Genomic DNA, 26,439 nt, shown 5'->3' with positions numbered 1-26,439 from the left:
TCTTAAGTTTGGTCTTTTCATGGTTTCCCTGATTTCCTGGATGTTTTTGTTGCGGGCCACAGGAATATATCATAAGAACTCAGCTGGTTATGGCAAAGTCACTACCTGGAGGGATCAGGGAATTCCTCCAGAGGAAGCCAAATCCCAAGGAGTTTTTGGTGTTACTTGGCTTGTTATTATAAGCTGTATTCTGTTATGAAAATCATGTGTGCCTTCATAGCTTTCCCAATTGACTTTTCCCCAAGAAGGACTAACAGTGTAGACTGAGCACTCTCTGGACATACACATTCCAGGTAATTTGGAGAACAGCCTCAGGGAAAGGCTTTCTCTGGAATCAGATTATCTCCCTTAGCCACTTTCAAGGACTACAGGAAACACCACCCAGGTGGGCGCCCATTGTTAGTCCCAGGTGGACTAACAAGGATAACAGCCCACATGCAAGTCTCCTGATTTACGGTAAATTCCACAAGGAGACACCGCCTAGGAGAGGTGGACGTTAAGTAATAGCCTTACACAATTTAGCTCGGACCCTCCCTTTTATATACCGGGACTTCCAGGGCACTGGAGAAGAAGAGAGAAGAAAATGGAAGAACTAGATGGGTAAGAACTTGAGAGGAACAAACTGAGATGGGGAAGAACTAGATTGAAGGGCTAAAAGAGAGGACTAGAGGAACGAGATGGAAGATGAGGAAGAGCAAGATGGGGAAGAACAAGATGAGGAAGAGCCAGATGAGAGAGAAGGGGACGAGAGAGGAGCTGATAGGGGAAAGAACTAGATAGATGAGAACCTAAAAGGGACAGAACTAGATGAAGGAATTAAGATAGAACCTAGAGGGGACAGTAGATAAATATAGAGAGAAATCAGGCAAGAAAGGAGCTAGACATGAGAACAGAACTGAAGCTGTGTATAAAGGATGTTATGCCAGAGGAATTAAAGCAAGTGGACTATAGAACTCGGTGTGCTGAGATTATATTTCCTGATAATAGTCCTCGCCGTTAGTAGTTCTCTCTCCTGAGCCCCTGGGATGTATAATATTAAGGCTGGTCCCTCTAATATTATACAAGATGTTTTGGGTTAAGAGTTTTTTGGATTTAACGTTTTCTTTGGTCAATGAATCTATTTCCTCTATCGTATCTTCAATGCTGGAGATTCTGTCTCCCATTTCTCATATTCTGTTGGTTATGTATGAATCTGTAGTTCCTGTTCACTTCCCCAGATTTTTCCATTTCCAGAATTCTCTCATTTTTTTGTTTTCTTTATTACCTCTATTTCAATTTTCAAGTCTTGAACTCTTTCCTTTACCTGTTTGACATTTTTCTTGTATTTCTTTAAGGAAATTATTGATTTCTTCCAATTTTTTTGTTTTTTCTTTTCCTCAATTTCTTTATGGGAATTTTTCATTTCATCTATAAGGGCCTCTGTCATCTTCATAAATTTTTTTTTTTTTGGATTTTTCGAGACAGGGTTTCTCTGTGTAGTTTTGCGCCTTTCATGGAACTCACTTGGTAACCTAGGCTGGCCTCGAACTCACAGAGATCCGCCTGGCTCTGCCTCCCCAGTGCTGGGATTAAAAGCGTGGGCCACCACCGCCCGGCGCCCATAAAGTTATTTTTAAGGCCATTTTCTTCTGCTTCATCTGCATTGAGATGTTCAGGTCTTGCTGTTATAGGACCACTGGGTTCTGGTGGTGGCATATTTACCCTTTATGTTTTTGAATATATTCTTAGACTGGTGATTACCCATCTCTTCTTCCAATTGGCATAGGTGGTGCTTGTGCCTATAGGGGCTGCTGTACTTCCGGTTGGTATGGGTGGCATTTGTGCCTGTAAGTCTGGTGATGTTGCCATAGAGTGCTGTCCTCAGGGAGGATGCTGGGGTAGGTGGGGTTGGGCAGCAGAGTAGGTCTGGTGGAACAGAGTCCAGTGGGTGGCAGTGGTGTGGTGCAGCCAGCCTGCAGGTTCTCACCTGCTGGCCTGCTGCTGGGGTCTGCACTAGAGCAGTGGGATTTCACCAGAGCTGGGGGCTGGGCCCAGCTGCTTTGCTATGGCTGAGGTGGGAGGGAGAGGGTCACAGGATGTACCCTGGGGCTCAGGGCCTAGATATTGGGGCAGTTTAGCTGGGAGACCATTCACTCACCTGTTCTTCCAGCTGGTGAGGGTGGCTCTTGTGTCTATAGGGTTTGCTGATGTTTGTGGGGAGGATGCTGGGGTAGGTGGGGTGGGGGGACAGTGCAGTGTGTCTTATGAGAACCGACTCCAGTGGGTAACAGTGGTAGTGGTGCCTCCTGCCCTTAGGTCTCTCCTTTGCTGGCTGACTGCTGTGGTCTGCATCAGAGCCACCCAGATTGTTTTTTAACTGACAATAATAAGTTAGAGAAGACTAGCTATATTCCAGTTCTCACCTTTACCAAATGTAGACCATGAACCTTTATCCTATGATTGGATGCAAAAATCACCTGTCAGGTTGCTGCTCAAGACACATTTCTGTCCGTAAGTTCCCTGTAATTTTATCCTGTTTAATCCTGGAACCCTCTGTTTCTTTCTTTGGTCTCCTGGCACCTACCACTTCTTGTTAGCATTTAGGCATCTGTACTGGCCTGCCCTTAGGGTCCTGACAGACTATACCCTCAGCTTCAGGCACTAAAAGGTGGGCCTTGCCTACCTATTGTCTATCTCTTTCTCTTCCTTCGCTCCTGTCCCCAGGGACCGGTCTCTGCCTCCTTCTCTGCCCATTCTCTCCCCTCTTCTCAATAAACGTCCCATGTGGGTCCTGTTTTATGGTGTGACTCCTTCTTGCCATTTTTAAAATACACCACTTTTGGCTTCAGTTCTGGCACATCAGGACCAGGCTTGTTGAAACACACCACATGCCTCCTGAGTGGAAATAACTAGCAGCTCTGGTGGGCCATTTCCTTTGCATTGTTTCCATTCATCCTAAATTATTAAAACTGAGTGAACCCCACAGTGTCTCAGGGCTTGTCCACCTGCAGCTACCACAGAATACATGTAGAGCAGTGTGTGCTTTGTAACGGTCCTTGTCCTGACTTTTTAAAGATATTTTCTACATTGTAACCCATGCCTTGATTTTGTAATATATATTCTACATGGTAATCTTTAGAAAAAAGTTCTAAAATTATATATTTCTTTCTTCTAACTTGGTATACAGTATTCTCAGCTATCAAGTTTGAGCATGCTAGTGAGGATATTTTTCTAAACTGTCTTTGCTCACTAGATATGTGATAACTGTTCCATCTGTGGCTCTCTTTGCTCACTGTGCGTTTTCAGATTCCTGTGTTGGTTTTCCTAATAGTCTTTACACCTATAAATGAAGACTAAATTTCCAGTTGTTGCTTTGTGTGGGATTTGGCAATACACTTCATGTTCTCTATTTCAGGAGACGTCCGCATTTCATTCATGGGGAGGATCTGCTCACCCACACTGCAGGTTATCAGGGACACACTGTTCATGGCTTGTTGCCTCTGAGTTAGCCTTGAATCTGATCACCACATTGACTTGGGGAAGGCAGGACTCAGTGACTTTGGTGGATACAAGCCCTTCCCGTTCTGCACAGAGCAAAGGTATGGAGAGAAAAGTACAGCCTGAGAGAAGAGTTGATCCTCTGGCCAGAGGGCAAGACTGAATTTTTGTGATCCACTGCCTCTGTTCCCCATCCCTATATGATCTGATGGTTGCAGATGTAGCTAGAGTTTTCCTTTAGTCCTGTCTGGCCCACAGTCAGGACAAATCTCTCTCACCCGCCAGTCTTGCAGCCTCTTAGACCCAACTAAGTAAATACACAGAGACTCATATTACTTATAAACTGTATGGCCGCAGCAGGCTTCTTGTTATCTAGTTCTTACATCTTAAATTTACCCATTTCCATAAATCTATACCTTGCCACGTGGCTCGTGGCTTACCAGTGTCTTACATGTTGGTACTCATGGCAGTGGCTGGCAGTCTCCTGACTCAGCCTTCCTGTTCCCGCAATTCTCTTCTCTGCTTGTCCCGCCTATGCTTCCTGCCTGGCTACTGGCCAATCAGCATTTTATTTATACAGAGTGATATCCACAGCATGCAGATGAGGTGGGAGATCATTTAGGATGCCCATCCATTGTCCTCTCAGATAGTCAGCTCTCTGAATAAGGCATGGTTTAAATGTTCAATTCTTGTATCTGTCCCCATTGGACACCCTGAGTGACATGTTCCAAGGGTTCAGGTGTCTCTTTTCTTTCCAACCTGCAAGGTTGCATTCTTGGCATGGAGGCAACTGTATCAGCCTTGTGTAAATGCATGGGACTCAGGCATGTCAACCTTAATTTTAGGTTACTGGGCATTCAGGGTAGAGGGAAACAACTTTGCTCCAACTTCCAAAAACTGAAAGCTTTATTTCTGTGCTTCAACTGAGCGTGTTTATTATAGTTTTCCAAGGCCTATACTTTCCTCCTTTTCTCTTTCTCTTTTCTGCCTATTTTGGAACTTCTAATTTAAAAGGAAAATAAAGCAAAGGAGAACACACACACACACACACACACACACACACACACACACACACACCACTAACAAAGGTTGTGTGCAGTTACGGACTGGTTGTCATCCATGTATTTCTCCCCAGCGATCCTCCTGCCCCAGCTTCCTGAATTCTGGGATTACAGACATGGGCCACCACGCCTGGCAAGATCCAGGGCTTAAGCATGTTTCCTGAGCCATTATTTTAGATAGCTTTTACACACACATTTTACACCCTGCCTTTTGGCATGCTCCTCCTGTAACTTGCCACAATTCCAGAAGTTCTGTAACAAGTTTGCTGGAGTGAAAGAAGAGTCAGTCCTCTCTTCCCCGGGGCTCTGGCTACTGTTGTGTGGAGCATCTGAACAGGCTTTAGGCAATTCACAGCATGGCGTGGGCGACTTCACACAGATGTGCATTCTATCGGGCTTTGTGATCCATGGCAGAAGTTGATGGACAAATGGCTTTGTGACCAAATAAAATGAGGAACCACAGATTTAAGGAATGGAGCATCATATAGAGAGGGGGAAACCGGAGGGCACTGAGCACACCTCCACATTGGCTGTGCTGGAAACTTCTGTACGATGCACTTCCTTACCTGTAGAATGAAGAGCACATTAGCCTAGAGACTGACCAGTACTCAGTGAGAAGCACATGGCTGGTGATGAACAGAGGGGACACTTTTCATTTCAGTGACAAAAATCTTCGAGAAACAAATTCAAAGGAGGGCAAATTAATTTTGGCCTGATTTCAGAGGTGTTAGTGTAATCACTGGCTTCATGGGTTCTTGGCCTGTGAGCAAGCACATCATGAGGGAGGGTGTGCAGGAGCAAAGCATCCACGCTCCGGAAGCAGAGAGTGGACCAAGGGGCCAGGACAACCTGCATCCTTTAATGGGGTGCCTCCAGTGACACACTTCCTCCAGGGCAGTCCCTCTTCCCAAGGATGTCATCGCATCAGTAATCCAACAAAGGATCAATTCATTGATTAAGTCAGAGTGTCAAAGATATGATCATCCCCAAAAGCCAGTTCGCTGGCAACCAAATCTTTAACAAAGTAACCATGGAGAATACTCCTGTATAAAACTGTAACAAACTGCTCTGGGATGTCTTTCTGTATGCTGTGAATATGTGTTGCTCTGGTTGGTTGATAAATAAAGCTGTTTGGCCTATGGAAATGCAGCTTAGATGCAGGCATGAAATCTAGGAGAGAGACAAGAAGAAAGGAGAGGCGGGAGAGATGTCATCCCACCATCCACGGAGCAGCATGTAATGGCACACAGGTAAAGCCACAGAACACATGATGACATATAGATTAACAGAAATGGGCCAAGTTCAGTTATAAGGTTCAGCTAAGAAGAAAACGGAGCCACAGGCCATGGCCATGCAATTTGTAATTGATATAAGCCTCTATGTGTTTACTTGGGTCTGAGTGGCTGCAGGACTGGGCAGGACACAGGAAAACTTCTAGCTACAACAAACACCCAATGTTTTTGAGAGTCAAAAGGAAATTATATATCAGGATTTGATTGCCTTTTTAAAAAAATAAAATTAAGAGCAGGGCAGTGGTGGCTCAGATTTAATCCTAGCATTCAGGAGGTAGAGACAAGCCGATCTCTATGACTTCAAGGCCAGCCTCATCTACAGAGTGAGTTCTAGGACAGCTACGGCTACCATACAGAGAAACTCTATCTCAAAAAATCAAAATAAAATAAATAAGTAAAATTAAGGAATCAGAACATAACAATAATAAATTAAGGCACTTTATTTTATATACAGTTAAGGGCTTAAGACACATGTAGGTTTGCCGGGCGGTGGTGGTGCACGCCTTTAAACCCAGCACTCGGGAGGCAGAGGCAGGTGGATCTCTGGGAGTTCGAGGCCAGCCTGGGCTACCAAGTGAGTTCCAGGAAAGGCACAAAGCTACACAGAGAAACCCTGTCTCGAAAAACCAAAAAACAAACAAACAAACAAACAAACAAAAAAAGACACATGTAGGTTTATTGAGCTATTTATAATAGGTTGTCTCATTTTTACATATTATATGACTATCATTGTTACAAATCACATACTCCCAATCTAAATACTTAATTAACTGTTGAAACACTAAAGCTATATGACTATAGTATTAACAGGAACACAATAGTTTCTTTGCTAGAAGACTCCATATCCCTTTGAAAATATATCACAAAAGTAGAAGTTTACCAGCTTTAAATATTTCATCAATTTTATATTTAACTAGTAAATTATTTGTAACTAAAGTGTTATGATTTCCATTCTAAGAAGAGAAACTCAAATCAGATCTTATAATGATTTTGATAGTACAGTTGTTTAGTTGGCATTCATGGGGGATTGGTACCTGGACCCCAAAACTGCAGTGATTCATGTACTTGACATATAGTGAGGTGGAATTGTCATGTAATCTGAAAATCTTTAAAATGTTAAGATCACACCCCGCATATTTATGTCCCTAAGTGGAACACAAACACTGTACAAATAGCTCCCTTACAATCACAACAATTTTAAGGAATAATGGCCCGAAAAGGCCCCTGTATGTTCAGTATAGACACAGTGCTGTTTTCATGTAAGTTCAATCCATGGGTGGTAGGATCTGCAATGTGGAACCCACATACAGAAGGGGCTACAGCATATGCTTTCCTGTAGAGTACAGATGTGCTTATCAACCGTCCTTTAGCAGATAGTTATTCACTGCATTATATCTCAGGGACTGCTGGTCCATGTTCCTCACTTCTCATCCTGGAACTGAAGTTGCCTGCTGCATGCTGTACCAGGGAGCAAACATGCTTCTCACCCTCTCAAGTTCCTTTCAAATCGCTGCCCTGTAAGGTAGAGTGGGATAGCCCAGTGGCAGAGTGCTAGCCTACCATGCACAAGCCCGGGGCTCCATCCTTAGCACCCTAAGAAAGTAGGAACCACTCTGACCTCCAACCAATAAGGAAGACAGTCCATAAAACCTTTGCGGGGAAAGCTTCAAGACTATATTAAAGGGGAAAAAATGGATACACATCCTAACAGTAGCAGCCCTGCTCAGGAGGGATCACAAATCTCACTATTCAAAAAAAAAAAAAAATCACAGTTTTGCTGGGATTGTCCTCATTTCACCACCCAAATGTTTGTGGAAGAAAGTCTGGAGTTTCTGCCATGCATCCACCTGGGCAATGGCTTGAGCCCTGGGCTCCCCTCCATAGATGACAGGCATGCTATAAAGGGCGTGTAGGGAAGCCTTGCACAGGGGGAAGTATGGGGGCTCAATATAATGCCCTGCTTCTGGGTAGCAGATGATCAGGGGCTTCTCCTTCCCATGGGCCTGCAAGCGTTTGGAGATCTCATTGGCATAGAACTCGCTCTTCCAGTTGTGGTCATCCTGACCCACAATCAACAGGAAGGTTGTATCTGACCTTTCCACAGGGATGATGCTCTTCTGGTCAGGTCCTTCTAAAGGGCAATTCAGAACATCCAAAGTATCTTTAAGGCCATCTTTGGTCACCCTGATTCGATTTAGATTACTGCCCAAAGGGGGCAGGGTCTCATCCTTATAGTATAATGTTCCAGCAACATTGGCCATACAGCCATTGATTATGACAGCAGCCGTGATGCCTTTCAGGAAAGAGGCCATGGAGAGGCAGAGTTGAGCCCCTTTGGAAGTCCCCAGCAGGCCAATCCCTGGTCCCTTGACCTAAGAAAGAGACATAGAGAAAAAAGGGGATGAGGAGTTCATCTGGAGGGTAAGACAGTTAGTGATGCCAACCTATGGAGGCAAGGCAGCCTTTCCTAAATCTCCCTCTGCACCATCCTGGCTTTAGAAAAGTGATAAAGTCTCTTCAAACATGTCCCTAGTAGTTAGATGAGGCTCAACTCTACGTCCCATGGTGTAACTACTCTTTCTGTGCACCCCCTCCCACACCACCAGCTTCCAGATAACCACACAGAGAGTTCTTATTAATTATGAATACTTGGCATTATCTTAGGCTTGGTCCTAACTAGCTCTTACAACTTAAGTTAACCCATATGTTTTATTCTATGTTCTTTTACATGGATTAGTTACCTCTACTCTGTACTGCCCATCCTGCTTCCTTTGTGCCTGGCTGGTGACTCTTTCGTCTCCCCAAGACCTCTCTATCTCCAGAAGTCCTGCCTAACCTCTTCCTGCCTAGCTATTGGCCATTCAGATTTTATTAAACCAATCACAGGCATTTCTTCACACAATGGAAAGGAATATTCTGCAACACCATGGTGCTGTGGGATGGTCTATATGTCAAATTGCACTGATTGGTCAGTAAATAAACACTGGTTTGCAAGTGGTCAGGCAGGAAGTATAGGAGGGACTAAAAGAGAGGAGAATGGAGAGAACAGGATGTCGGGGGGGGGTGAGGGTGGGGTGTTGAGACACTGCAGCCGCCGCCATGACAAGCAGCATGTGAAGACGCTGGTAAGCCACGAGCCACGTGGCAAAGTATAGATTTATAGAAATGGATTAATTTAAGATGTAAGAACTAGATAGCTAGAAGCCTGAGCCATTAGACCAAACAGTTTAAATAATATAAGCGTCTGTGTGTTTATTTTATAAGTGGGCTGTTGGACTGCTGGGGCTTGGCTGGTCTGGAGAGAAAACTCTCCAGCGACACCATGGTCTGGAAGAAGCTCATGTGGACCAGTCAGGAAAATGTTTTCTTTTTTATCTGTGATGAATTTACAGTGGTGAGCTCTACATTCACATGGCTTCATGATCATCCAATAAGCATCCTAGTAAAGTGAGGTAAGATTCTGCCTATGAGCAAGAGTTCAAGATGCATGTGTAGGTAATGGGGAAGAAAGTGATGCTTCAAACAAAGAGTTTCTTATTTTTTAAAAAGAGTGTTGAGGGGAATGAGACTTTGAAGACTTTGTTTAAATTCAAAACCACTGACAGACTCTGCAGAGTGGGGACAGGGTGACTGAAGTTACACTCTTTCATGATTGTAGGGTCAGGCAATGGGACTCTGTAGGAACATCACTAGGCTTTCACTGAAATGTTTACAAAACCAGAAGCTCCCAGACAAGGACTCTATTGCTTCTAACAGGGAAGCTTTCAACCCTTGCAAAATGAGGCTCCTCCTGTCAGCTCTCACTTCTGCTGGGCTTCAGGAGTGGCCTCTGTTTCCTTGTTCACCCTGAAGGTGATTTTCTGTTGTCCACATCGGTCCCTGCCTTGCCCCACACTGTGCTCTGAACTCACGTGGACCTGATCGTGTCTTCCTCACCTGTAGTCCTGTCTGACGCCTCTGTTGTCTGCCAAGTGAAGGACATGTGTCAGTTAGTGTTAGGTCCTGCTGTAGGGCTTCACAAGTGTGAGCCATTTGGTGCTCAGGACAAAACCAGAGCCTGGAGACACACTCAAGCCAAGCAATGATGCCGCTCAGGGACCTGGCCCAACTGTGATATCCCTCAGCCAAGCCAGATTTTGTTTTATTAGAATTATGTGTGTGTGTGTGTGTGTGTGTGTGTGTGTGTGTGTGTGTCTGTGTGTGTCTGTGTGTGTGTGTGTGTTTCTCCATCTATGTCTATGTGTTCACAGCTATACTCATCTATTCCCTGGAGCTGGAGTTACAGGCAGTTTTGTGCCACTTTCCTGGGTTCTGGCAACCCAGCCATGGTCCTCTGGAAGATCAGCAAGTGATCTTAAAGGCTGATCCACCTGTCCAACCTGCCATCTTCCATATGTGCCAAATGTGTCCATGTCCCAGGAGGCTCCCTTTCCAGACAAACTACAATACCTCCCTTTATCTGAGATATTCAGTCATCAGACTGCTCAATGACCTGATCAATGCCCTGAAATTCCATCCAGTTGAGATATTTGGTTTTTTTTCTATTTTGAAAATAAAGATTGGATTGTCTCACAATGTCTGAGCAATTGGGTTTGAAAGGCTTACCTAGGTGTGTGTGTGTGTGTGTGTGTGTGTGTGTGTGTGTGTGTGTGTGTGTGTGTGTGTGTGTTAGGAACATAGTTTCTAAACCAAGAAACAAAAATAACAGCCAACCTGAGGGTGCCTGAGCAGGTAGTTCACAGCTTCCTCAAAGTACTCCAGGTGAAGGGTCTTCACGCTCTTGGGGAGGTCATCGTATTTATAATAAGCCAGAGCCAGGACAGCAAAACCCTTCCCAGCCAGCAGGCTAGCCCGATACTCCAGAAGGCCACCTCCAAGTCCAAAAATGTCTATGATTCCAGGGAATGGTCCATTTCCTTATGGAAACAAAAACAGTAGTCCTCTAATGAATTTTAGAGGTCCTTTTCATTTAAGTGGGAGCAAGGAAAGGGAGTTATGGGAATCCAAACCTCCTCTCCTACTCTGAGAGGAGACTTCCTTGGATATACATCTGAGCAGGCCAGGGCTTCTGAGTAAAGGAGAGCAAGGGGCAGTCTACCATTTAGTCAGCTCAACAGCACTTGCACCAAGTTCCCAGCAACTCTGAATGCCCATCTTTATGGATATCAGCTGCTGTCTGGGTGCTGGGACTAGATGCATGGCTCCTTGTTCAACCTCCCTTGGATCCTCTCAGTTTGCTGGTCCCAATTTTCCAAAGTCCCTATCAATGTTTTCTTACATCTATGACCTTCCAATATGTTCTTTTCCTACTTAAACCACCCCAAATCTGTTTTTGATGCTTGTAATAAAAATATGATTATTTGATTTTTCAACTATTAAGTTATCAAAGCCTACTGTAAACAGAAGTTTAATGTCCTGACTACCTGTTCCCAAATACCTAGAAGCCACTTCCTGAATTACCACACAGAGGCTTAATATGAATTGTATATTATAAATGCTTTGCAAATAGCTCAGACTTATTAACTAGCTCTTCCATTTTAAGTTAACCCATATTCCTCATTTATGCTCTGCCATGTATTGGTACCTTTAGTAGCATGGCATGTTCATCTCCTGTGCCCTCTGTGTCTGGCTGGCGATTCCTCACTGTGCCCTTCTCCTTCCCATCATGTTTAGTTTGGTTGTACCATGTAAGATTCCTGCCTGGCTACTGGCCAATCAGTGTTTTATTAAGCCACTTTGAGTGACAAATCTTTACAGTGTACAAGAGGATTATTCCACAGCATTTCCCCCTTTTTGTGTTAATTAAAAAGGAAGGTTTTAACCTTAGTATAGAAAAACTATATACAATAAAAACAGTTATCAAGTAAGAATTACAGTTACAATGTCTGGTTGTATTTGACAAAATTAAATAAAATATTCTACCTTTTATCTTTGTGAGTCCAAAGGTTTATATCTAACTTATCTTTTATCACAACTAAGGAAAACTATAATTATAACTATCTAGTCTTTAACTCCATCAAATACCTGAGAAAGAAGTAATATTACCTGAGTAAGCAGAAAGTGCAGGCAAATGACTTTCAAGAAAATGTGAGAAATGACAGAAACAGCTGACTGCCTGGACAGTCACCCATGGTTCCTCTGTAATGATGGGGCATGTAACTCTGACCTATGGGGCCTACCATATGTGACAGAGTTTCCTGTGAAGCAGGAAATTTTGAAGGACTGTCCTACCTTATGTTCAGCTATTGTCAGGTCAGCTTCTTTATTAAACCAATCAGAGTAATACATATTCACAGTATAGACAAGGATTATTCCACAGCATCCCACCACTGGTTTACCTGTAAAAATTTTTTAAAGGACTTCTACATTGTTAGGTAATGTCTGCATATTCTGTGCCAAGGCTTGTAACTTTTAAAAACTATTGTAAAAAATTTCTTATTTTATGTGACTGCATGTTTTACTTGCATGTATGTATGTGTACTACTTGTGTGCTTGCTACCCAAGGATGCCAGAATAGGGCATCGGATCACCTATACCTGGAGTTAGACAGTGGTGAGCTGCCGTGTGGATGCTGAGAATTGAACCCACAGACCCTCTAAGAGCAGCCAATGCTCTTAACCGCTGAGCCATCTCTCCAGCCCAAGGCTTGTAATTTTCAAGGTATGCATCTTTCTTAGGGTTTCTGTTGCTGTGAAGAGACAGTATGACCATGGCAACTCTTGTAAAGGAAAACATTTCATTGTGGTGCCTTGCTTGCAGTTTCAGAGATTTAGTCCATTGTTGTCATGGCTGAAAGCATGGCAGCATGCAGGCAGACATAGTGCATAAATATCACTGCATAAACTTGTAGCTCTCCTATTTAAGGCTGTCTGCCAGAGCCATTTACATTCCAACCATCTTCTACTGCAATATTGGAGCCATCAAATCGTGCAGGACCACGGATTAACTGTTGTGTAAGAAATACAAAGTCCTTATCCTTGGATGATCTTCAAACTGCTTTTTATTAGCATTTCAACAGTTCAAAGTGCCAAATCCCTCCAACATCTCTCTGTGAGTCACTGAACTGAAGTTCCCCTCAGAGCTGTGTGGCTCTTTTACCCTGGGAATTACCTCGGGGTCACCCACACAGGCTTTCAGATTCCGGACTCAAGAGTGGCACTCAAGTCCTGCAGGGCTAAAAAGTTCCCCAGTGCTTGTGCTGCCCCAGGTTGCCTGAAGGACTGTTCTAGAACAGTCAATGCCAAACGTGAACCCGTGTACAACTACCTGCGGGGCGTACTATCACAGAGAAGATTTCTAGTTCAGGGGGCTCGGGCGAGCCCTGATGGCTCCTTTTGCCTAAGCAACCTCAGATGTTGCTCCTGAGTTGACCTGCAGTTTAGGACTCCCCCAGCCATGAACCCAAGTCAGAAGGGCTTTTCCAGGGGCCCCTGACCTCTAAGGGCCCCTGGTGAGCGTGGCAGACAGGGAAGAGGGGCCCAGGCACCGCACCCACGAAGCATCCCGGGCTGCAAGCACAGGTGGGAGGCTGCTCACCTGGGGGCAGGAAGAGGGTGGCGCGCACACGGCCCTCGCGCACGGGCACGCGCCGCACCCCGGGAGCCATGAAGTGAAGCTCGTGCACCGCCCGCGCCAGCAGCCGCCCGCCGTCGGGCTCGTGGCCGTCCAGCACCTCCAGCTCCACCATGAAGGGCGTCTGCACGTCGCGCTTGACCAGGCGCCAGAAAGGCCGCTCGGGCTCCATGGCCCAGAGCAGCCCCATGGGCTCGAGCCCCGCGAAGCTGCCGCCCAGCGCGGGCGCGCGCGCCAGGTCCAGGCGGCCGTGGGCGTCGGCGCGGTAGCGCGCGTGGGCGCGGAAGCGCGCGCCTTTCTCGTCGCGCAGGGCGGCGCGCAGCGTGACGGGCTGCTCGGGGGCCAGGCCGTGCACGGCGATGCTCAGCGGCTCGTCCCAGCAGCTGTGGCCCGCGGGCTCCAAGCTCAGCGTCGCGGCCATGGGGATCTCGGAGCTCAGAGGCTGGAGGTCACCGGGAAGGGCACGCGGGTCTGGAGGGAGCCTGGCCTGCTGTCGAGCCGACCTGGTGGGTCCCTGGGAATTCTTGACCCGTGGGACTCGCGCGGAAGACGAAACGGACAGAAATCGGGCTGATGTCTACCGGGTGACAGGAGAGGTCCGAGTAGCAGTGGGGCTGAGCCCTGGCAGAGGATTCTGGGCACGTGGTGTGGAGGATCAGTGGGCACTAGGTGAACAAGATCGAGGCAAAGTCCGGCTCTTGCGTGGATTCAGTACCGGTTTTTTGTTTTGTTTTGTTTTGTTTTAAACAACTTTTAAATACCGTGTCACTCATAATTTTAGACTGTTTTTGCTACTCTAGGGAAATACATAAGGTTGGGTAATTTATAAAGAAAAGAGATTTATGTCTTACAGTTTTGAAGCCTGGGAAGGCCAAGTTGGAGGGAGGCCAATACTTGGTCACAATCATCCAGTAGCTAAAAGCAAACAGCACTCACAAAACAGGAGGATCATTGTGATTCCAAGCCAGTCTGGCATACATAGATCCTGTTTTCAACAAAACCATAGACAAAGCATGCAAGAAAAAGGCCAAACTCATCCTTCAAAGAGAAAACTAGAGATGCCCACTGTTGGTTAATCGGCGGCCATGCCAACGGAGGAGAATGCTGGAGGAGAATGCTGGAGGAGAGTCACCAGCCATGGTTACCTTTCTAGAGCTTTATTGGGAGAGAGAGGGAGAGAGGGAGAATGGGGGAGAGAAAAGGGGGGACCGCCAGAGTCGGGGAGGACAGAAGGAGAGAGTGTGTCTTATGAGAACCAACAACACTGGGTAACAGTGGTAGTGGTGTTTCCTGCCCTCAGGTCTCTCCTTTGCTGGCTGACTGCTGTGGTCTGCATCAGAGCCACCCAGATTTTTTTTTTTTTTTTTTTTTTTTTTTTGGTTTTGTTTTTGGTTTTGGTTTTGGTTTTGGTTTTTCGAGACAGGGTTTCTCTGTGTAGCATTGCGCCTTTACTGGAACTCACTTAGTAGCCGAGGCTGGCCTTGAACTCACAGAGATCTGCCTGGCTCTGCCTCCCGAGTGCTGGGATTAAAGGCATGCACCACCACCGCCCGGCCCAGATTGTTTTTTAACTGACAATAATAAGTTAGAGAACACTAGCTATATTCCAGTTCTCATTGGCCCACCTTTACCAAATGTAGGCCATGAACCTTTATCCTATGATTGGATGCAAAAATCACCTGTCAGGTTGCTGCTCAAGACACATTTCTGTCTGTAAGTTCCCTGTAAATTTTATCCTGTTTAATCCTGGAACCCTCTGTTTCTTTCTTTGGTCTGCTGGCACCTACCACTTCTTGTTAGCATTTAGGCATCTGTACTGGCCTGCCCTTAGGGTCCTGACAGAATATACCCTCAGCTTCAGGCACTAAAAGGCTGGCCTTGCCTACCTATTGCCTATCTCTTTCTCTTCCTTCGCTCCTGTCCCAGTCTCTGCCTCCTTCTCTGCCCATTCTCTCCCCTCTTCTCAATAAACGTCCCATGTGGGCCCTGTTGTATGGTGTGACTCCTTCTTGCCATTTTAAAAATACACCACTTTGGCTTTAGGGTTTTTTTTTTTTTTTTTTTTTTTTTTTGTTTTTTGTTTTTTGGTTTTTGGTTTTTCGAGACAGGGTTTCTCTGTGTAGCTTGCCCTGAGGTTTAAATATATTTTCTACATTGTAACTCATGCCTTGATTTTGTAATATATATTCTACATGGTAATCTTTAGAAAAAAGTTCTAAAATTATATATTTCTTTCGTCTAACTTGGTATACAGTATTCTCAGATATCAAGTTTGAGCATGCTAATGAGGATATTTTTCTAAACTGTCTTTGCTCACTAGATATGTGATAACTGTTCCGTCTGTGGTTCTGTCTGCTCACTGTGCGTTTTCAGATTCCTGTGTTGGTTTTCTTAATAGTCTTTACACCTATAAATGAAGACTAAATTTCCAGTTGTTGCTTTGTGTGGGATTTGGCAATACACTTCATGTTCTCTATTTCAGGAGACGTCTGCATTTCATTCATGGGGAGGATCTGCTCACCCACACTGCAGGTTATCAGGGACACACTGTTCATGGCTTGTTGCCTCTGAGTTAGCCTTGAATCTGATCACCACATTGACTTGGGGAAGGCAGGACTCAGTGACTTTGGTGGATACAAGCCCTTCTTCCCCTGCTGCACAGAGCAAAGGTATGGAGAGAAAAGTACAGCCTGAGAGAAGAGTTGATCCTCTCTGGCCAGAGGGCAAGACTGAATTTTTGTGATCCACCGCCTCTGTTCCCCATCCCTATATGATCTGATGGCTGCAGATGAGGTGGAAGACAGTTTAGGATGCCATTCCATTGTCCTCTCAGATTGTCAGCTCTCTGAATAAGGCATGGTTTAAATGTTCAATTCTTGTATCTGCCCCCATTGGACACCCTGAGTGACATGGTGCAAGGGTTCAGGTGTCTGTCTTTTTTCTGTCTTTTCTTTCTGACCTACAAGGTTGCATTCTTGGCATGGAGGCAACTGTATCAGCCTTGTGTAAATGCATGGGACTCAGGCATGTCAATGTTGGGCTTAATTTTAGGTTACTGAGCATTCAGGATAGAGGGAAACAACTTTGCTCCAACTTCAAAAAATGAAAGCTTTGTTTCTGTTCTTCAACTGAACATGTTTATTAGACTTTTCCAAGGCCTATACTTTCCTCTTTTTCTCTTTCTCTTTTCTGCCTATTTTGGAACTTCTAATTTAAAAGGAAAATAAAGCAAAGGGAGAACACACACACACACACACACACACACACACACACACACACACCACTAACAAAGGTTGTGTGCAGTTAGGGACTAGTGGTCATCCATGTATTTCTCCCCAGTGATTCATGTACTTGATATAAAATGGTGTGGAATTGGCATGTAATCTGAAAATCTTTAAAATGTTAAGATCACACCCCGTATTTATGTCCCTAAGTGGAACACAAACACTGTACAAATAGCTCCCTTACAATCACAACAATTTTAAGGAATAATGGCCTGAAACGGCCCCTGTATGTTCAGTATAGACACAGGGCTGTTTTCATATAAGTTCAATCCATGGGTGGTAGGATCTGCAATGTGGAACCCACATACAGAAGGGGCTACAGCATATGCTTTCTTGTAGAGTACAGATGTGTTTATCAACCGTCCTTTAGCAGATAGTTATTCACTGCATTATATCTCAGGGACTGCTGGTCCATGTTCCTCACTTCTCATCCTGGAACTGAAGTTGCCTGCTGCATGCTGTACCAGGGAGCAAACATGCTTCTCACCCTCTCAAGTTCCTTTCAAATCGCTGCCCTGTAAGTTAGAGTGGGATAGCCCAGTGGCAGAGTGCTAGCCTACCATGCACAAGCCCTGGGCTCCATTCTTAGCACCCTAAGAATGTAGGAACCACTCTGTCCTCCAACCAATAAGGAAGACCATCCATAACACCTTTGCAGGGGAAATATTCAGGACTTTATTAAAAGGTGAAAAAATGGATACACATCCTAACAGTGGCAGCCCTTCTCAGGAGTGATCACAAATGTCACTACTCAAAGAAAATCACAGTTTTGCTGGGATTGTCCCCTCTTCACCACCCAAATGTTTGTGGAAGAAAGTCTGGAGTTTCTGCCATGCATCCACCTGGGCCATGGCATGAGGCCTGGGCTCCCCTCCAAAGATGACAGGTCCGTTATAATCTTTGAGTAGGGTAGACTGGCAGCATGGGAAATAAGGGGGCTCAATATAATGCCCTGCTTTTGGGTAGCAGATGATCTGGGGTTTCTCCTTCCCATGGGCCTGTAAGCGTTTGGAGATCTCATTGGCATAGAACTCGCTCTTCCAGCTCTGGTCATCCTGACCCACAATCAACAGGAAGGTCGTATCTGACCTTTCCACAGGGATAATGCTCTTCTGGTCAGGTCCTTCTAAAGGGCAATTCAGAACATCCAAAATATCTTTAAGGCCATCTTTGGTCACCCTGATTCGATTTAGATTACTGCCCAAAGGGGGCAGGGTCTCATCCTTATAGTGTAATGTTCCAGCAACATTGGCCATACAGCCATTGATTATGACAGCAGCTGTGATGCCTTTCAGGAAAGAGGCCATGGAGAGGCAGAGTTGAGCCCCTTTGGAAGTCCCCAGCAGGCCAATCCCTGGTCCCTTGACCTAAGAAAGAGACAGAGAGAAGAAAGGAGATGAGTTCATCTGGAGGGTAGGACAGTTAGTGATGCCAACCTATGGAGGCAAGGCAGCCTTTCCTAAATCTCCCTCTGCACCATCCTGGCTTTTGAAAGGTGATAGTCTCTTCAAATCAATGTCCCTAGTGGTAAGATGAGGCTCAACTCTACGTCCCATGGTGTAAGTAGGAATGCTGGGCCTTATTTTAGACTTGTTCCTAACTAGCTCTTATAACTTAAGGTAACCCATATGTTTTATTCTATGTTCCTTTACAAGGATTGGTTACATTTACTCTGTACTGCCCATCCTGATTCCTCTGTGCCTGACTGGCTATTCTAATTTTCTTCTCTCCAAGACCTCTCTGTCTCCAGAAGTCCTGCCTAACCTCTTCCTGCCTAGCTATTGGCCATTCAGGTTTTATTAAACCAATCACAGTGGCATATTTCACATAGTGGAAAGAAATATTCTGCAACACCATGGTCTAGAAGAAGCTCATGTGCACCAGTCAGGAAAATATTTTCTTTTTTATCTGTGATGAATTTACAGTGGTGGGCTCTATATTCACATGACTTCATGATCATCCAATAAGCATCCTAGTAAAGTGAGGTAAGATTCTGCCTATGAGCAAGAGTTCAAGATGCATGTGTAAGTAATGGGGAAGAAAGTGATGCTTCAAACAAAGAGTTTCTTATTTTTTAAAAAGAGTGTTGAGGGGAATGAGACTTTGAAGACTTTGTTTAAATTCAAAACCACTGACAGACTCTGCAGAATGGGGGCAGGGTGACTGAAGTTACACTCTTTCATGATTGTAGGGTCAGGCAATGGGACTCTGTAGGAACATCACTAGGCTTTCACTGAAATGTTTACAAAACCAGAAGCTCCCAGACAAGGACTCTATTGCTTCTAACAGGGAAGCTTTCAACCCTTGCAAAATGAGGCTCCTCCCATCAGCTGTCACTTCTGCTGGGCTTCAGGAGTGGCCTCTGTTTCCTTGTTCACACTGAATGTGATTTTCTGTTGTCCACATTGGTCCCTGCCTTGCCCCACACTGTGCTCTGAACTCACGTGGACCTGATCGTGTCTTCCTCACCTGTAGTCCTGTCTGACGCCTCTGTTGTCTTCCAAGTGAAGGACGTGTGTCAGTTAGTGTTAGGTCCTGCTGTAGGGCTTCACAAGTGTGAGCCATTTGGTGCTCAGGACAAAACCAGAGCCTGGAGACACACTCAAGCAAAGCAATGATGCCGCTCAGGGACCCAGCCCAACTGTGATATCCCTCAGCCGAGGCAGATTTTGTTTTATTAGAATTATGTGTGTGTGTGTGTGTGTGTGTTTCTCCATCTATGTCTATGTGTTCACAGCTATACTCATCTATTCCCTGGAGCTGGAGTTACAGGCAGTTTTGTGCCACTTTCCTGGGTTCTGGCAACCCAGCCATGGTCCTCTGGAAGATCAGCAAGTGATCTTAAAGGCTGATCCACCTGTCCAACCTGCCATCTTCCATATGTGCCAAATGTGTCCATGTCCCAGGAGGCTCCCTTTCCAGACAAACTACAATACCTCCCTTTATCTGAGATATTCAGTCATCAGACTGCTCAATGACCTGATCAATGCCCTGAAATTCCATCCAGTTGAGATATTTGGGTTTTTTTCTACTTTGAAAATAAAGATTGGATTGTCTCACAATGTCTGAGCAATTGGGTTTGAAAGGCTTACTTAGGTGTGTGTGTGTTGCAGGGGGCGGGTGGGGGGTGGTCGTGTTAGGAACATAGTTTCTAAACCAAGAAACAAAAATAACAGCCAACCTGAGGGTGCCTGAGCAGGTAGTTCACAGCTTCCTCAAAGTACTCCAGGTGAAGGGTCTTCACGCTCTTGGGGAGGTCATCGTATTTATAATAAGCCACAGCCAGGACAGCAAAACCCTTCCCAGCCAGCAGACTAGCCCGATACTCCAGAAGGCCACCTCCAAGTCCAAAAATGTCTATGATCCCAGGAAAGGGTCCATTTCCTTATGGAAACAAAAACAATAGTCCTCTAATGAGTTTTAGAGGTCATTTTCATTTAAGTGGGAGCAAGGAAAGTGAGTTATGGGAATCCAAACCTCCTTTCCTACTCTGAGAGAGACTTCCTTAGATATTACATTTGAGCAGCCCACGACTTCTGAGTAAAGGAGAGCGATGGGCAGTCTACCATTTAGTCAGCTCAACAGCATTTGCCCCAAGTCCCCAGCAACTCTGAGTGCCCTTCTTTATGATTATCAGCTGCTGTCTGGGTGCTGGGACTAGATGCATGGCTCCTTGTTCAACCTCCCTTGGATCCTCTCAGTTTGCTGGTCTCAATTTTCCAAAGTCCCTATCAATTGTTTTCTTACATCTATGACCTTCCAATATGTTCTTTTCCTACTTAAACCACCCCAAATCTTTTTTGATGCTTGTAATAAAAATATGATTATTTGATTTTTCAACTATTAAGTTATCAAAGCCTACTGTAAATGGAAGTTTAATGTCCTGACTACCTGTTCCCAAATATCTAGAAGCCACTTCCAGAATTACCACACAGAGGCTTAATATGAATTACATATTATAAATGCTTTGCAAATAGCTCAGACTTATTACTAACTAGCTGTTCCATTTTACGTTAACCCATATTCCTCATTTATGCTCTGCCATGTACTGGTACCTTTAGTAGCATGACATGTTTATCTCCTGCGCCCTCTGTGTCTGGCTGGCGGTTCCTCACTCTGCCCTTCTCCTTCCCATCATGCTTGTTTTGGTTGTACCATGTAAGATTCCTGCCTGGCTACTGGCTAATCAGTGTTTTATTAAGCCAATTTGAGTGACAAATCTTTACAGTGTACAAGAGGATTATTCCACAGCATTTCCCCTTTTTTTGTCTAATTAAAAAGGAAGGTTTTAACCTTAGTATAGAAAAATTATATACAACATAAACAGTGATCAAGTAAGAATTACAGTTACAATGTCTGATTGTATTTGACAATATTAAATAAAATATTCTACCTTTTATCTTTGTGAGTCCAAAGGTTTATATCTAATTTATCTTTTATCACAACTAAGGAAAACTATAATTATAACTATCTAGTCTTTAACTCCATCAAATACCTGAGAAAGAAGTAATATTACCTGAGTAAGCAGAAAGTGCAGGCAAATGACTTTCAAGAAAATGTGAGAAATGACAGAAACAGCTGACTGCCTGGACAGTCACCCAAGGTTCCTCTGTAATGATGGGGCATGTAACTCTGACCTATGGGCCTACCATATGTGACAGAGTTTCCTGTGAAGCAGGAAATTTTGAAGGACTGTCCTACCTTATGTTCAGCTATTGTCAGGTCAGCTTCTTTATTAAACCAATCAGAGTAATACATATTCACAGTATAGAGAAGGATTATTCCACGGCATCTCACCACTGGTTTACCTGTAAAAATTTTTTTAAAGGACTTCTACATTGTTAGGTAATGTCTGCATATTCTGTGCCAAGGCTTGTAACTTTTAAAAACTATTGTAAAAAATTTCTTATTTTATGTGACTGCATGTTTTACTTGCATGTATGTATGTGTACTACTTGTGTGCTTGCTACCCAAGGATGCCAGAATAGGGCATCGGATCACCTATACCTGGAGTTAGACAGTGGTGAGCTGCCGTGTGGATGCTGAGAATTGAACCCTCAGACCCTCTAAGAGCAGCCAATGCTCTTAACCGCTGAGCCATCTCTCCAGCCCAAGGCTTGTAATTTTCAAGGTAGGCATCTTTCTTAGTTAGGGTTTCTGTTGCTGTGAAGAGACACTATGACCATGGCAACTCTTGTAAAGGAAAACGTTTCATTGTGGTGCCTTGCTTACAGTTTCAGAGATTTAGTCCATTGTTGTCATGGCTGAAAGCATGGCAGCATGCAGGCAGACATAGTGCATAAATATCACTGCATAAACTTGTAGCTCTCCTATTTAAGGCTGTCTGCCAGAGCCATTTACATTCCAACCATCTTCTACTGCAATATTGGAGCCATCAAATCGTGCAGGACCACGGATTAACTGTTGTGTAAGAAATACAAAGTCCTTATCCTTGGATGATCTTCAAACTGCTTTTTATTAGCATTTCAACAGTTCAAAGTGCCAAATCCCTCCAACATCTCTCTGTGAGTCACTGAACTGAAGTTCCCCTCAGAGCTGTGTGGCTCTTTTACCCTGGGAATTACCTCGGGGTCACCCACACAGGCTTTCAGATTCCGGACTCAAGAGTGGCACTCAAGTCCTGCAGGGCTAAAAAGTTCCCCAGTGCTTGTGCTGCCCCAGGTTGCCTGAAGGACTGTTCTAGAACAGTCAATGCCAAACGTGAACCCGTGTACAACTACCTGCGGGGCGTACTATCACAGAGAAGATTTCTAGTTCAGGGGGCTCGGGCGAGCCCTGATGGCTCCTTTTGCCTAAGCAACCTCAGATGTTGCTCCTGAGTTGACCTGCAGTTTAGGACTCCCCCAGCCATGAACCCAAGTCAGAAGGGCTTTTCCAGGGGCCCCTGACCTCTAAGGGCCCCTGGTGAGCGTGGCAGACAGGGAAGAGGGGCCCAGGCACCGCACCCACCAAGCATCCCGGGCTGCAAGCACAGGTGGGAGGCTGCTCACCTGGGGGCAGGAAGAGGGTGGCGCGCACACGGCCCTCGCGCACGGGCACGCGCCGCACCCCGGGAGCCATGAAGTGAAGCTCGTGCACCGCCCGCGCCAGCAGCCGCCCGCCGTCGGGCTCGTGGCCGTCCAGCACCTCCAGCTCCACCACGAAGGGCGTCTGCACATCGCGCTTGATCAGGCGCCAGAAAGGCCGCTCGGGCTCCAGGGCCCAGAGCAGCCCCATGGGCTCGAGCCCCGCGAAGCTGCCGCCCAGCGCGGGCGCGCGCGCCAGGTCCAGGCGGCCGTGGGCGTCGGCGCGGTAGCGCGCGTGGGCGCGGAAGCGCGCGCCTTTCTCGTCGCGCAGGGCGGCGCGCAGCGTGACGGGCTGCTCGGGGGCCAGGCCGTGCACGGCGATGCTCAGCGGCTCGTCCCAGCAGCTGTGGCCCGCGGGCTCCACGCTCAGCGTCGCCGCCGCCATGGGGAGCTGGGAGCTCAGAGCCTGGAGGTCACCGGGAAGGGCACGCGGGTCTGGAGGGAGCCTGGCCTGCTGTCGAGCCGACCTGGTGGGTCCCTGGGAGTTCTTGACCCGTGGGACTCGCGCCGCAGACGAAACGGACAGAAATCGGTCTGATGTCTACCGGGTGACAGGAGAGGTCAGAGTAGCAGTGGGGCTGAGCCCTGGCAGAGGATTCTGAGCACGTGGTGTGGAGGATCAGTGGGCACTAGGTGAACAAGATCGAGGCAAAGTCCGGCTCTTGCGTGGATTCAGTACCAGGTTGTTGTTTTTTTTTAAAACAACTTTTAAATACCGTGTCACTCTTATTGTAGACTATTTTTGCTACTGTAGGGAAATACATAACGTTGAATAATTTATAAAGAAAAGAGATTTATGTCTTACAGTTTTGAAGTTTAGGAAGTCCAAGTTGGAGTGAGCCCAATATTTGGTCACATGTCATCTAGTTGCAGAAAGCAAACAGCACTCACAAAACAGGAGGATCATTGCGATTCCAAGCCAGTCTGGCATACATAGAGAGATCCTGTTTTCAACAAACCCATAGACAAAGCATGCAAGAAAAAGGCCAAACCCATCCTTCAAAGAGAAAACTAAAGATGTCCACTCTACCAGAGTAGAGTCCTCTTTAAGTTTCTACTCAACCATACTGGGGCAGTGGTTACTAAGTTTCTACTGCACAAGCTGTGGGAGGTACTAGGTACTAACTCCCCCCCCCCCCCAGCCATCCTTGGAGAGAAGCAGGTTCCTAGATGTTTGTTGTGCAAATGAAGTCATTCCATCCCCTTCCCCCAGGCCTAGAGGCATGGCAGAGATACTGACTGAGGGCAACTGGGCTTTTTGCATAACCAGGTGCGGTAAGCATTGGAGTGAAATTCCACAGGCAGACACAGAACCACTGTCCAGAGAGAAGAAAGGAAGACAGAGGTTCAGTAGAGGGTAAAGCAGATCTCGGGTAGAGTTTATCAGGACCAGGCGTATAGAGCCAGGAGGGATATAGATGGAGGGCGAGGGAAGCGAGGATGAAGATCAGGTCAAAAGACCTTACTAAAAGTATGAGGACAGGAAATCTGGGCACAGAGAGGAGCTGAATGTGAGGACAGGGCTGAAACTGTGTAGATAGAATTGACTGAGAAGAATAACGTGAATGAACTAAAGAACTCAGTGTGCTTAGATTCATTTGATATCCCTCAGATTAGCATCCTTAGCCGCTTGTAGCATCTGCTCTGGACCCTGATAGAAATCTGAAGGCAGGCACTGAGGGGAATTCGTTCCCTAGTGGATCAGTGTCTGAGAAGCCTAGCTGTTTGTAAAATGGTCTATAGTATTTGGGCACACAAGAATTTCATAGCAGAAGACAGCTGAAATATTAAAAACTGGATAACACCAAATATTTCATAACAAATGGCTTGTCTCTAGAAAAACACCTTGAAATTCCTAGGTATAGCTTTAATATCCAGCTGAATCTCAATAATATATTCTTGCAGCCTGCAAGACAGAATATTGTGAATTAATATTGATATTTGTTGATAATTGTTATTGTATATAGTCTTATTATGTTTAAGTTAAAACTTAACTTTTTTAACCATTTGCTTTTTATTTAGATGAAAAAGGGGGAAATAAGAATATTGCTATTATTATGATTATTATTTTGTTTTTTGAGACAGGATTTCTCTATGTAACAGTCCTTGCTTTCCTGGAACTCGATCTGTAGACCAGACTGGCCTTGAACTCACAGAGATCCTCCTGCCTCTGCCTCCCAAGCGCTGGGATCAAAGGTGTGCGCCACCAACACCCAGCGTACATTATTTTAAGGTGTGTTACTTTTGTTCATGTTGCATTTGTTTAACTCTGTGAAGCTGTGTTACTTTGCCTATGCAAAACACCTGATGGTCTAATAAAGAACTGAACGGCCAATAGCAAGGAGGAGAAAGGATAGGCAGGGCTGGCAGGCAGACAGAATACATAGAGGGAGAAATCTGGGAGTAAAAAAGAGATGGAAGAGTGAAAAGAGGAAGTAGCCAGAGGAGGAGGAGGAGGACACTAGGGGCCAGCCACCCTGCCACCCAGCCACCCAGCAAGCCATGGAATAAGAGTAAGATTTACAGAAGTAAGAGACCAGAAAAAGCCCAGGTGCAAAAGCTAGACCGTATAATTTAAGGAAAGCTGGCAAGAGAAAAGCCAAGCTAAGGCCGGGCATTCATAAGTAAGAATAAGCGGCTGGGCGGTGGTGGCGCATGCCTTTAATCCCAGCACTTGGGAGGCAGAGGCAGGCGGATCTCTGTGAGTTCGAGGCCAGTCTGGACTACCAAGTGAGTTCTAGGAAAGGCGCAAAGCTACATAGAGAAACCCTGTCTCGAAAAACCAAAAACCAAAAACCAAAAACCAAAAAAAAAGAATAAGCCTCTGTGTGTGATGTGTTTTGGAGCTGGGTGGTGGGGCCCCCAAAAAGAGCAAAAAAAAAAAAAAAAAAAAAACCCAAACAACAACATCTTACGGTGCACATACCCTCGGGAGCTGTACTCACTTCCTCCTACCCATGCGCCTTGCCCACACCTCTGAGCGCTTGACCATCTGCCTCCCGTTTGGACAGCGTCCATTCCGAGGGCAGCTGCGGTCACTTGCGGCTGTGCTAAAACAGTCTCATCTGTTGAGGGCAGACTCTGGTCTCCTTCCTGCCTTTTATTTCTTTACTCTGTTCTCAAATCTTAACACCCTTCCACTTCCAAACCTCACAAAACCTCAGGCCCCTCCTGTTGAGGCTCACGGGCTCCATGCCTGCTCTTAGAATTCTGCCCTCACTCCAGCTACATGACCGCACATGCGCAGTTCAGGGTATTGCGTCCTTCGTCAGCAGTGGGCACGGGCGACTCCGTACATTCAGCAGCGTGGTCACACAATCGGAGCCTTAAAAGCTGGATTCAGACCCCATCTTCTCTCTGCTCTCTGCTCTGCTCTCTCTCCCTCCCCCTCCCTCGCCATCTTTCTTTCTCTCCTCCCCCAGGCCTGGTCCTCTCTTCCCCCAAATAAAGCTCTCTGTAACCAGCCACCGTTTATCATTCTTTCCCCTGCTTGAGGTTGCTGTGATCACTGACTCTATTAACGGGCTGTCTGCTGCTGTGGAAGTTGCAGTGGTTCTTCACGCCTTTTCTCTGTCATCCTGGTCCACTCCCAATCTCGTGTTCGTAATCCATGGGATATAGTAAACCTTATTTAAGGTAGAGATACAGCCTGCTGCAAATATTTGGA

The 26,439-nt window shown here is 45.7% G+C and overlaps 2 protein-coding genes across 4 annotated transcripts; both read right to left on the bottom strand.

Annotated features, from left to right (window-relative positions):
• Positions 1 to 6,488: 6,488 nt before the first annotated feature.
• Positions 6,489 to 13,981, bottom strand: LOC143268465 (acyl-coenzyme A thioesterase 5-like). 2 transcript variants are annotated; one of them, XM_076551047.1, is made up of 4 exons: positions 13,367 to 13,981; positions 10,544 to 10,746; positions 7,925 to 8,202; positions 6,489 to 7,345 (listed from the first exon to the last, which is right to left on the bottom strand). In XM_076551047.1, the coding sequence occupies exons 1-4, from the start codon at positions 13,821 to 13,823 to the stop codon at positions 7,333 to 7,335; spliced, it is 951 nt and encodes a 316-aa protein (XP_076407162.1). In that variant the 5' UTR covers positions 13,824 to 13,981; the 3' UTR covers positions 6,489 to 7,332. The 2 variants fall into 2 exon arrangements, with proteins under 2 accessions (XP_076407162.1, XP_076407161.1); XM_076551046.1 differs by having other exon boundaries at positions 6,489 to 8,202.
• A 3,342-nt stretch (positions 13,982 to 17,323) lies between these two features.
• Positions 17,324 to 25,805, bottom strand: LOC143268463 (acyl-coenzyme A thioesterase 5-like). 2 transcript variants are annotated; one of them, XM_076551045.1, is made up of 3 exons: positions 22,698 to 23,312; positions 19,868 to 20,070; positions 17,324 to 18,053 (listed from the first exon to the last, which is right to left on the bottom strand). In XM_076551045.1, exons 1-3 carry the CDS (start codon positions 23,155 to 23,157, stop codon positions 17,448 to 17,450), a joined length of 1,269 nt encoding a protein of 422 aa, XP_076407160.1. In that variant the 5' UTR covers positions 23,158 to 23,312; the 3' UTR covers positions 17,324 to 17,447. The 2 variants fall into 2 exon arrangements, with proteins under 2 accessions (XP_076407160.1, XP_076407159.1); XM_076551044.1 differs by lacking the exon at positions 22,698 to 23,312 and adding an exon at positions 25,688 to 25,805 and having other exon boundaries at positions 17,326 to 18,053.
• Positions 25,806 to 26,439: the final 634 nt, after the last annotated feature.

Source organism: Peromyscus maniculatus, chromosome 14 (assembly GCF_049852395.1).
Source record: "Peromyscus maniculatus bairdii isolate BWxNUB_F1_BW_parent chromosome 14, HU_Pman_BW_mat_3.1, whole genome shotgun sequence".
NCBI classification, from domain to species: Eukaryota; Metazoa; Chordata; class Mammalia; order Rodentia; family Cricetidae; genus Peromyscus; species Peromyscus maniculatus.
The sequence above is the reverse complement of the archived record's forward strand: the minus strand, read 5'-3'. Positions and strand labels throughout refer to the sequence as shown.